Genomic DNA, 12,374 nt, shown 5'->3' with positions numbered 1-12,374 from the left:
TTACTGTCTGGATTCTGACCTCATCATTCCAGCAACATGCTCTCTCCCAAGTTCCTGATGGTCCCTTAGTTGCCACATCCTCCTCCTCCTCCTCGGCCTCTCTGCTGCCTCGGGCGCTGCCCATCACTCTCCCTTCTCTCTGGGTGTTCAGGACACCATCTCTCTCTGGTCCTTCTCCCTCTCTGACAGCTCCTTCCGTCTCCTGTGCTGGATCCTCTTCCAGATCACGGCCCCTCACCTTCGGAGTCCCCCAGGGCTCTGTCCTGGGCCCTCGTCCCTTCTCCTTCTCTACTACTTGACTGGGTGACCTCAACAGCCCCTTTGGATTAAATTACCATCTCTATGCTGATGGCTCCAAACTATCTCTCCTGCCCCGACCTCTCTGCTGACCTCCACCCCTGGAGCTCCAATTGCCTGACATCTCAAACTAGATGTCCAGTAGACATCTGAAGCTCAACATGTCCAAAACCAAACTCATTATCTTGTCCCAAACCTTCCCCAGCTCCTGACTTTCCTATTACTGTAGAGGACACCACCCTCATCCTCATCCCCAGACTCACAACCTAAGAGCCATCTTGGCCTCTCCACTGTCTCTCCCCCTCCACATCCAATCTCTTGGCCAGGGCCCTTCGACTTCCCTCCCCTCCTCTGTCACTGCTGCACCTTGGTATGTGCCCTCAGCACCTGAGGCCTGGATTACTGCAAGAGCTGCTGGTGGGTCTGCCTGCCTCGAGGTTCTCCCCACTCCAGTCCACTCAAGGGAACAGAGATTCAGCCACTAAGGTGACTCTGCTAAGGCACAGATCTGGCCCCATCATCCCCTACTCAACCAAGTGCCGTGGCACTCTCATTGGCCTTCAAAGCCCTTCCTAACCCAGCCCCTCCCACCTCCCCAGTCTTCTCACCACTGACTCCCCACCACATCCTCTTCGATCCAGCGACACTGGTCTCCTGCTCTTCCATGAACAAGACTCCACGTCTCAGCTCCAGGCACACTCTTGGGCCGGCCCCCATGCCTGGAGCCCTCTCCTTCCTCAGCTCTGCCTCCTACCTTCTTTGGTTTCCTTTAAGGCCCAATAAAATCCCATCTTCTGCAGGAAGCCTTTCTTAGCCCCTCTTAATTCTAGCTCACCCTTCATTTTTTCCTATTTGTCCCATCTATAGATTGTTTATACATATTTGTTTGCTGGTTTTCTACCCCATTAGACTGTGAGCTCCTCGAGGGCTGGGACTTTTTGCCTCTTTCTATCCCCAGTGCCTGGAGCTTGGCAGGAACCTAATAAACATTTACCGACTGACTCATGCAAAGGATTCACTGACTGAAGGACCTCGGCCTGATTAGCCTGGAGAGGAGAAGATGCAGGGGGACATCACGAAAAGGGTTCTAATATGGACGAGGGATCAGCATGGTTCTGCTGGATCCCAAGGGCAGAACCAGAAACGATGAGAAAGGTTGCACAAAGACCCATTTAGGCTTACTATAAGGAAAAATTCCAAAAGAATGAGCCATGCCCCCAGGTGCGATGGGCTTCCTCTCGAGGAGGAGGTGAAGGTCTTGGAGGTCTGCCTGAAGACCCAAGGCAGCTGGAGGTGCAGCGGACAGAGGGCGTGACTTGGGAGTCAGACCTGAAAGTAAATTCAGCCTCTGACACTTCCTGGCTGGGTGACCGGGCACCACTGGACCTCTCTCCACCTGTTTGCTCATCTGTAAAATGGGGATAACACTGCCTCCTGGGGGTTGTGAGGAAGGATCAGAGGAGTTGGCATGTGTAAAGTACTCCTGGCACGATGAGAGACTCTGTTAGAGTAGAGATTGCTTCACTCTAGGTGGGAAGAGCTGGCCACCCCCAGCCCGCCCTAGGGGACAGAAGCCCAGGCGGAACAATGGGACAAAACCACGGGGGCAGAGAAGCAAGAGGCACAGACCACAGTCCGTACCTCAGAAGCGGTGCCCACATCAAAGGGAATAGCAAGACGGAGCCCGTTCAGGAGGGAGGGAGGGAGCCTTTCATCAGAAAGAATCCTGACGATGGAAACTGAAGGTGCTCACTGCCCTTGAAGGACCTGGGGGCGAGGGGGAAAGGCCAAGGTCTCCATGAACTCCCATCTCCGCTAATGCTTAGCAGAAAGGCACTGGAGAAGGTGCTAACATACTTCAGATCACACATGAACCATGAACGTGCATTACGGGTTTAAGTCCCAATCAGGCTTTTTTTGTGAAAAACCAGAGAAAAGTTTACTTTGCAATGATTCTACTCAACAAGCCTTTATCAAGAGCTTACTCTACGCAACGTCTTATGCTAGGAGCTGAGAAAAGAAAAAAAAAGGAAGCGTCCCCGTCCTACGGAAGTCATGACGACATCCCAGTGCTGCTGAGAAGAGAAGGTTGCGAGGGAGTCAGAAGGCTGGGTTTTGTTTTCTAAGACCACGCCTCAGCTTCCCAAGTGGGGTGGCTTCCAAAGGCCATCTCAGCCCAAGCCCTGAGCCTGCCCCAGGTACGTCAGGCACAGCACAAGAACCAGGTGCCTCTGCAGCTCTAAGAAAAAACGGGAAGCCAACGGCCAAGAAGAGATGAAGGAACTGGAGACACGGGCCAAAGGGACAAAGAGCTGCCTTCAGAGACCCGAAGCGCGGTCACACAAGGGATGGCCGGGAGCACGAGGTGGGTGGACCAGTTGTTCTGAGATCTCCTTAGGCAGCGATCTCCCCATCACTGGAAAGATTTAAGCAGAAAGTGCTCTGCTGGATTCGTGCAGTGGGGAGGTGGGTGGGTGGGTGGGAGATCCTCTGCGGTCTATTCCAAGTCTGTGATTCTATGGAGCACATGACGGGGGACACAGGGAGACTCATGCTAGGTAGGCAGGGCATGTGACAGAACTGCCCCATTCTGATGGGCAGGGGCTGCTCAGCACGTGGTCCGAGGAGCTGGTCGGGGGCAGGATGGGGAGGACCGTTTGTAGGCACCCTGTTACTTTAGAACAATGAAGCAGAACACTGCTCCCTCATGGCTCTTCGTGGCCATGAAATGCCTTCTGAAGCGTCCTCGAGCACACCTCCACACCCCAGGGAACACCCAGACCATGGGAACCCCCAGAAGCTGGATGCCAGGGCGCTGTGAAAACCCCACCCTCCAACTCTCCAACCCACCAACCATCAGGTCAAAGAAGTGCTCCTACCTTCCAGGGAGTGAAAGATGGATCCTCCGGGAGAGTTGGGAGGTGCTATTCCTCGCTCAGGGCTCACCTGGAACAGGGAACAGGAAACAGAACCCTGATGATGATTGGAGCCAGCCAACTGTCCTAATCTGCTGCAGCCAGAAACCCTGGCCGGCCTGCCCAAAGGGGCGCCACCCTCTGACTGTCAGCCTCTCCTGGCCAGTCCCGGGAGGACGCAGGCCTTTGCTGGGCCCAGGCCAAGTCAGGAAAGGAAAACAAGATTTCAGCAACCCTCAGACCCTCCTGATTTTGAAAAGGCATTCTCTGGAGGGCAGACTCAGCCGGGCTGTCCTCCACGAAGGCTGCCTCCAACCTGAGGCCCCCACAGTCCCCTACCCTGTTCACTGTCCCAAGATGGCGAGGTGCTGGTGCCATGATTACATGACCTGTATCTTCTGCTCCCTCCCCAGTGATGAGAAGACAGAAGACAACTAAATCAATACCTGACTGTACAGAAATACCTGATTGTCCTTCTGGGGCGGGCTGCTGCCACCAACCTTGTAAAAGCACTGAAAAGCAGCAAAACGCAATACTGACGGTGCAAGGAGAAAAACAGGCACATACAGAGAAGAGTAGGACAGCAAAGCAGTTCTGAGGATAGCCTAACCATCAAGGTGGGGAAATGATCATGATGACGGCAGGCACTGAGGGCACACAGTGCAAAGAGCTTTACAAACATTATCTCATCTGACCCTCCCAGAAGCCCTACAGGGGGTGAGGCAGGTACGATTATTATCTGCAGGTGAAGAAACTGAGAATGGAGGCCAAGTGACTTGCCCAGGGTCACACAGCTAAACTCGCAATATCATCCAACTCTAGAATGCCCTTGAAAATCATCAATATGATGAAGATAAAAAATCAGTGAGGCAAAGACAGCAAAGCCAGGTCCCGGCGCCCATCCCCACCCCCAGGGGCCGACGTGGGCAGCCGCCACGCGGGGATCCAAGGGCGGGCGGGAGAGGCAGAGGGAAGAAGTGACGAGGAGGGGCCAGGCTCAGGAAGCGGGACTGGCTTTCTCAGCCACTAAGCAACGGGCACGGACTCACGCCCGGCCAAGGGGTCCGCTCGCTGGTGAGCGGTTAAGGCTGGTGATCAGTGAGTCAGGCCGTGGACAAGAGAGCGCCTGAGCAGCAGCTCAGGAGCCCCGAGGCCCAGACACACCTGAGAAATGCTGGAGACGCTGCTGGCTTTCCTCTTCAAGGTGCCCTCCTGACAGACGGTCAGTAAATTGCTGGGCAGGATGGAGCGGAAGTCATTGAAGGAGCGCCTCCGAATGCCCTCCAGTTCCTCTGGGACTTTCAGTGACTGTGGGGGGATCTGGGGGAAAAGCTTGGAGAGGAGGGGCTCGTCGGTGAGGCTGAAGCGCCCAAAGGCTCGTGAGATGCCCAGCAGGCAGGGCACTGTGTATCGACACAAGTACTCTGGAAGAAAGGGACACGAGAAAGACACTTTAAAGGGAAGCAAAGGCACGTGGGACAAGCGAGTGAGTTGCTCCCCAAAGGCCGGGCCCCGTGGTCAGGGCTGGGGGCCCAGAGAAGAGAGGGAGGCCCCAGCCCTCCAGACCCCAGACCCGGCTGCCGGCCCAACACAAAATCAGAGTCAGCTCGGGCCGGGGCAGACCCTCACAGAACAGGCACGGCCTCCTGGGGGTGGGCTGTGGCGCGTCAGGCAGGAGCCACTCGCCTCAGCGGGCGCCCCGGTGACAAGCACCGACAGCATCATCTTGGCAGAAAGAAGACAGGCTGCGTGGCCGGGGCCTCGGTCACAAACCCTAAGTCACGAGTGGGCCATGCCAGGCCTCTGGGGAGGCCTTGGGGGCGGGCTCAGGGCTCTCTCCCACCCTCGACCAACCCTGGGGGACAAGGAATAGGACAAGTTTCATTATGGCTGCTTTATAGATGGGCAGAGAAGGGCTAGGCCCCTCGCAGGCAAGGCAGGAAGCCAGAACACCACCCTGGAGCTTTCGTTCCCTCAGCACTGGATGCGGGAGTCGTGTTCTCCTCACAACAGCCCCCACTGGACACACGAGCCAGCTGAGCTGGGGAGAGATGGAGGGTGCCTGGCCCCGCACAGCTGGACCCTTTGGGAAGCAGGCCTAGCTGGTCTTCTCTCCAAAGTCACAGACTAGCATGCCCCGCACAGTGCCCTTTATTGGCTCTGTGAAAGCCCAACGTGCTCCTTCTCTTCGGCTGGGCTTGGCTACACAGGCCCGGGATGTTACAGAGAAAAGCCACCGCTGCTGTGCCATCCCAGGGAGTAAGTCCCCCAGGAACAGCCCAGACCGCCCTTCAAGAGAAGGGACGCACGTGTGACTAAATGTCAACATCCCAACCAGATCCAAAAGACAGTCAGCAGCTACAAAAGAGAGAGTTGGGATGAGGCCTCGACCGTCAAGGGGGTCAAGGTGGGCAGTAACTGCCATCCCGTGGAACCACGCCATTACAGAACAACAAACATACCCTTTTCCTGTATCTCTGAAGCCTTGCACATGCCCAGCAGGATGTTCAAAACGTGCAAAACTGTGTCGAAAATCTAACAGCCAAGAAAACAGATAAAATCAATCACCCATCAATAAAGGGGTGCAGTGCCCAATGCTGGCCCTCTACCCCAAAGAAGAGCCCCTCCTCTGTCCCGTTCTTCCCCGGTATTGCTTCGTGTCCTCTCAGGCCTCCCCTCAGAGCCTTCTGAAGGCACCCTGGTCGTCTGATCTGCCCAACCTTCAGCAGAGATCAAGAGGCCAACTGGGGGCAGGGGCAGAGGGAGGTTACAGGCAGGCACGCCAACGAAAGGGAACTGAGGGCGAGGGGTACGACCACCCACCCCCCAAAAAACGATGAAAAGTAGGTGCAAGGACTCCAGAAGCATGACGGTGGAGGTGGCCGCGGAGGGAGCAGGGGAGGGGGAAGGCAAGAGCCTGTCCACGTCTCACAGCCTCAAGGACGTCACTGGATCAACAGACAGCACAGGGACAAATGCTCATGGTGACAACCCCCGGCCAAAGAAAAGGTCCAATTCAGTTCAGTAGTCTACTTTGTTTAATAAGGCATTTAAAATGATTTCCCCCCAAAATGGCTGAAACTTTAAGAGCTTGGGCCCTGGAGGAGAGAAGCCTCACTTACTACCTGCCCTGGATGATTCGGGGCAAAGGGGAGAACAGTTTGGCAGAGAGTGCCCAGGGCTCCTAGAGGGCAAGCCTGGCACGGAGCAGGAGCTCGTCGGTCTTTGCTGGTTGGAAGATGCAGCGCTCTAGGGGTTGGGCTCTGAGCTTACCGCTTGCTTCCCAAGGTCCCCCTTTAGCACATGAACATCTCTCGCTCTCGGCTGGGACCTGGACCAAGGGAAGGCTTGGCAAGAGGGCCATCAGAGACCTGTAGCAAATCTCACCTCATTCCGGAGGATAGAATCCCGATAGGCCACGTCCGACAGCAAAGTCACCAAGCAGAAACTAAAGTTCTCTGCGACAGGGAGCATGCCTACAAGACACAAGCACGTCCCAAATGACGCCCAGAGGAAACTGAGGCGCTAGCACAATGTTGGTGGTGCTGTCACCTGCTCCCACTGCTCTGGAGAGCAATTCGGAGGGAGGCCCGCAGGGCCGTGAAGCCCGCTGACCCAGCAAGAGCACCGCGAGGGCCGTGTCCCAAAGAGATCATACAAATGGGAAAGGACCCCCCCGCAGGAAAGTATTCACAGCAGCTCTTTCTGTGCTGGTCAAGAACTGGAAACTGAGGGAACGCCCGTCAGCTGGGGAATGGCTGACAAGCTGCGGAATATGAATGTGACGGAATGCTACGGTGCTGGAAGAAATGACGAGCAGGACGGATGCACAGAAACCTGGAAAGACTTAAACAAACAAGCAGAACCTTGTCCACAGGAGGCCAATGTGATCAGCTGTGACAGACCTGGCTACTCTGATCAACACAATGATCCAAGCCAGCTCCGATCACGATGACAAGTGCCCGCCACCTCCAGAGAAAGAACTGATGGAGTCTGAAGGCAGACGAAAGCAGTCTTTTTAAAACTTTCCTTTTCTTGAGGGTTTTTTTTTGGGGGGGGGGCCTGTGTTTTCTTTCACAACATGACAAACATTGACAGTGCATGTATAATCTATACAAAATTGCTTGCCTTCTCAATAAGGGATAGAGGGGGGGAAGGAGAGAATTTGGAAATCAAAATTTTTTTAGAAAGAGTATTAGAAATTTATTTTACATGTAATTGGCGGGGAAAATGACCTACAGAGTCCAGCCCATTAGCCATCCAGGCCATTACAGAGACTCTGACATGGGCCCTCAAGGAAACTTTCTGAGGAAATGTGCTAATGACCTGCCATCAATGGGTCAGACTCAAAAAAGACAGAAATTTAACCTGAGTATCCCAATGGCCCCTTCAAAAACTCTAGATTTAAGGGCAGCTAGGTGGTGCAGCTGATAGAGCACCGGCCCTGGAGTCAGGAGGACCTGAGTTCAAATCCGGCCTCAGACCAAACACTTGACACATATTAGCTGTGTGACCCTGGGCAAGTCACTTAACCCCAAATGCCTCACCAAAAAGCAAAAACAAAAACAAAACAAAAATACAAACCTCTAGATTTATACTAACACGATTCTTGAGCCACTGGATAGCCTCCCCCTATCTGGCCTCCTGGCACAACATCTTCCATATACCACATGTCCTCTCAGAAACACAAATCAGAGAAAGCAGGATGAATGAGGATGGTGACATGGGTGACCTAGGCCACCAATGCATCACACAGGGGTCAGCTTTCTGGGCCTGAGCCATTCTGGGCCCCTGACAACAGCCAGAGCCTGTCCCTGTGGTCATGACGGGTCATTGTCTGACTGGCCCAGCCTTTGAGAATCAGAGGCACCTCCCTACCTGGACAGAGGCAGGTGACTTTGCTAGAGGAATAGCATCATGTGTCTAAGCAGCAACTATGCCGAAACATGACCAAAACGCCTAAGACAGTATTGAATCACTAACCAGGCCCCCCTTGGAGCTTCACTCACTCTCACCAATGCAGGGCATAATGCACCAAAAAATAGCAGCTCTGTGATTCAGCACTAGCTTTTCTGTACGAAAAACATGCCCAGATCTCAAGTATTAACTTGAGTTCATCCCTTCCAGGCTTTTCCTCCCAAGGAGTCTCAGTAAAGTCCAAAGCATGGGATGGGGCCAATCTCACCCAGAACTTGTCGGGGAGGAAGGGCCCAGGTCAGAGGACCATCCATCCCTCGCCTGCAGACAAAGAAGCCCACGGTCCAGCAGGCTCTAGCAGGCACCAGTAGCACCCCAGGCCTGGGATTCCTCATGGCAAGACCTCTGGAGGGTCATGACAGGCTGCCAGCTAGAAGTCTCAGTCTCAGGCATGGGCAGATGGGTCACATGTGTAGAGCAGCTCAGCCTTACAAACACCTTGCTCTGAATGATGCTGCAAGTCAGCAAGTACTTTACAGTTGGAGAAACTGAGACTCTGAGAGGCTGATGTGTGCTCTGACACCAGCAGCTGCCTTGGTAACTCCAATATGGAGGGAGTTCTGTCCCCAAAGCCCGTGGAGTGTCCTCTTTCAATGCATGGAGTGTCCTCTTTCAATGGAACCCTGGGGGAAGGGCCTCAGTATGTCTTCGGTGCCATCCCCCACCTGGCTGAGCTGGGGCTGGGCCACCTGTACAGGGGATGGAGCTCCCCTTCATCAGGTAAAGCCAGTGAAGCCAGAAATCACTGAGCTCTGAGCACAGAGCGCAAGACATAAAAAGAACTCCCTGAGAGCTAGAGGTGTCCCAAGTGAACCATGACTTCTCTCAGACCTCATGTTTATCTCGTTCGTGTTTTTATTATGCTCTTATCTTATTCCCTCTTCCCAGAATGTATAACTTGCTCACCCTCTTCTGCCTCTTTAGAATCCCTAGTTTTCTGAAGAATTCTGCTCAGAAGCCACCTTCCACATAAAGCTTTGCCTTATACTCTTTTCCAGCTGCTTATATTATACCTCCCAAAATTTAGGTTTGGACTTAATTTATTTATACAAACATTTATTATCTCTCCCTCTCACTGCCCATATCACTAAGCAATTTAAAAGAATAGAAAAAGAAAATCCTCATTCCATAAGTGTAATCCAGAAAAAGAAATTTCCGTGTAGCCCAGATCCAAAAATGTATATCACTCTCTGCATTTTAAGTCCATCAATGATATGTTTTATCTGCAGTCCTCTGGATTTGTGGCTTATGTTTGCATTGACCACAGTCCTAAACTCTTTTAAAATTGTTTTTTTACAATGGAAAAGAGTTTATGTTGTCACTGTATAAATTGTTCTACTTGGTTCATTCACTTCTCTGTCTTCTCCAAAACTGTCCATTTCATTATTTCTCAGAGCACAACATTATTTCATTATATTCATTTGCCTTCATTTCTTGACCCATTCCCTTTCGTTTCTGGTCTTCTGCTGTTCTGAGCTGCTATGATGATTTCTGTACATACGGGTCTTTTACCCTTTCTTTAAACTCTTTGCGGTATTTGGACTTATTTTGTATGTTTTATTTATACTTCTGCATTTTGTATGCATCTCATTTGTTTGGCCTCCCCATTTAGAGTGTAATCACCTTGAGGACAAAGACTTTCATTTTTTTGTTTCTATATCCTGAGAACTTAGAAATATTTTGGGTCATATTTGTTATTTACTAAATAGTTGATTGATGGGTAGAGATATCATTTTGTATGATAGTTATTTTACGATAGTTTTCATTATTCCATAAGGATATGGTTGTATCCTATCAACAACTTTTATTTTCCCTAGCATCTAGATCAGTATTTCTTCATAGGGACTTAAAAATGTTACTGACTTTGAAAAGATAACGAAGTATTTAGTGGCCTATACCCATTCTAAAGGTATAATCCATAGAAAATAACCTAAATTAAATTATATTCATCCCTAACTTGAAATCAATCATTGAAAGGACCCAGAAAGACAAGTAGGCAGGTAGCTTTTTTTTTCTTTTTTCAAAATTCATTTTGAACTTAAATACAAAATGGGGGGGGGAAGAAGAACATTTCCATGTGCACAGCAAAACATAATGAGAGGATTCAATATAAAACTATAAATTTCCGTTTCAGACTGATTATTTTTTTTAAAAAAACATGTAATAAATACCATACATTGTTCTTAAAGCTAAAAAGCAAAAGAAGAACTAGAGGCATTCTAGAGTTGAAGAGGCTGCCTGTGAAGAGAACAGAACTGGGCCTTCGAGCAGAGGCTGGCCGCCCAGGCTGAGGCAAGCACAGGGTTGACAAGATGGCGCCCACAGAGCTCTCTTCCAGCTCTCAGACTCAAATTCAGTGACTGAGTCTGGAAACTATGGGGTTGGCTACAAGCAACAGAAGCAGTGCAGGAGGTGTAAGGAAATGAAGAGTGACATTCTGGACACATTAGAACCCCAAGACCCAGGGGAGCCAGTACCCCAACAACTAATGACCTACAGGAGCTACTGCCCAGGGAAGGCTGCCAGCCTGAGAAGCACAGCAGACAGGGCACTGGGCCTAGAGTCAGGAAGAGCTGGATTCAAATCCCCCTTCAGACACATACTAGCTGTGTGACTGGTGAACCTCTCTCTGGGCCCAACTTCCTCCTCTGTAAAATGATGGGGGGTTGGGGGGCTGAGATCCCTTACAACTCAAGATCTATACTCCCCTGGCCCCTAAATAATCCCAATACACAGGGTAACAATGAAGGTCTTCAAGGTTCCCTCAAGCTCTCTGGAAACCAAGACAGAAAAGAAACCAAGTTATAAACCAAGAAAAAACTTGATTCTGAAAGAAAAATCAAAATGACGTAGTCCCCATGTGGGCTTCCTTACGAGCTTATGTCTACAGCCTCGTCTGTGGCCAGAATCAAGCTCAAAGCACCTCTGGAGCAGCAGAAGCTGCCAGGGTGCCCAATACCCCTGCCAGGGTCCTTCTCCCTGCCCCCACCCCACCAACCAAGATGAAGCATCCCCGGAGAACTCTGGGACGCATGGAAGTAAGTACACTACCTGGGCACAAGACTGGGGGTCTTAGAGCATTACGAAGGGTAGACGCCCACTGGGATCCTTGAGATGCCAGGGAACAAATGAGGAAGGTCCCTAAGTGCCTCCTTACAGGAGGCAGCGGACAGGGAGTACAGGAGCCCCGGCCGGGGGTGGGGGGCACCAATGTGTCATAGCAAAGAGGACACGCATTCATCTACGCACTCTAAATATTGGGATCCGGGCTATAAAATCACACTGCGGTTTAATGAGACTGCCGCATGGCCCTCCATGGGAAGGGCCCTTGGCATGTTTATGTCTCTCAGCTACACTGAAAGAAAAATGAATAAGGTATCACCTCGTTTTTTCCGCGCAGCACTTTCTTCAATCCAATGCACTTTGGGGAGACCCCTCAGAAGGCGAAGAAGGTAGGGGATAATCTGGTCTTTGTGCTGAAAAAAGAAAGAGATGCATGCTGAAAAAGGAGTCAGAAGCTCTATCCCCCAACCCCTGCCCCCAGCAATTACTGAGCCTGACCCCACAAACACTGGGTAAGTGCCAGACTCTGGGGCCAAAAGACTTGCCCTCAATATCATGAGTCCAACAACAAAAAGGCTGAAGGAAAACTTGAGCACACAAGGGTGTGAGAGCCAAGAGGAGGTAGTGCACCCAAACTGGACACTAAGGAGGCCTGGGGGCGAGTGCAGAGGCCATTCTAGGCATGAGGAAGTAGAGCCTGAAGAGGAAAGAGAGGGGCAAAGAATGATCGAGATGGCCAGCCTGAAGGGTCACCTCTTCCTCAGCCAAAGACGGAAAGAGGGCTGGGGCAGGAAGGGTGGGGTCTGAGGCAGAGAATGGAGGAGAAGAGGAAGAGCAAGGGGGACAGTCTCTGCTAAAAGAGAAGGTGATAGAGGAGATGGGCCCCTGAAGAGAGGAAGAAGGGTTGGAACAGGGGCTAAGGGAAGGAGGACGGAAAGCAATATCTGAAAGAGCATAGATACAGAACAATTACTCTAAGATTTTAAAGACATATCTTTATCACAATAACTATGCATGTTTATTACTCAAATGTTTACGGAATGCTTATGATTCTTTAGTTAAACAGAGTAAATATTGATCATTTGGGAACAGAAGCTCTCTAATAACGGAATCTGACGAACA

The 12,374-nt window shown here is 51.3% G+C and overlaps 1 protein-coding gene across 1 annotated transcript in view; it reads right to left on the bottom strand.

Moving 5' to 3' along the window:
* PI4KA (phosphatidylinositol 4-kinase alpha) overlaps positions 1-12,374 on the bottom strand; it is a 136,757-nt gene that overhangs the window by 104,424 nt on the left and 19,959 nt on the right. Inside the window, exons 3-7 of the mRNA XM_020996373.2 lie at positions 11,572-11,665; positions 6,600-6,688; positions 5,675-5,747; positions 4,377-4,636; positions 3,177-3,243 (exon numbers count right to left, since the gene is read on the bottom strand). Coding sequence (XP_020852032.1) covers positions 3,177-3,243; positions 4,377-4,636; positions 5,675-5,747; positions 6,600-6,688; positions 11,572-11,665 — 583 coding nt within the window. The remainder of the gene's footprint in view (positions 1-3,176; positions 3,244-4,376; positions 4,637-5,674; positions 5,748-6,599; positions 6,689-11,571; positions 11,666-12,374) is intronic.

The sequence above is a fragment of the Phascolarctos cinereus genome, unplaced genomic scaffold (genome assembly GCF_003287225.1).
Source record: "Phascolarctos cinereus isolate Bilbo 61053 unplaced genomic scaffold, phaCin_HiC Scaffold_4;HRSCAF=312, whole genome shotgun sequence".
Lineage (NCBI taxonomy): Eukaryota > Metazoa > Chordata > Mammalia > Diprotodontia > Phascolarctidae > Phascolarctos > Phascolarctos cinereus.
Note: the sequence above shows the minus strand (reverse complement) of the source record. Positions and strands in the feature narration are given on the sequence as shown.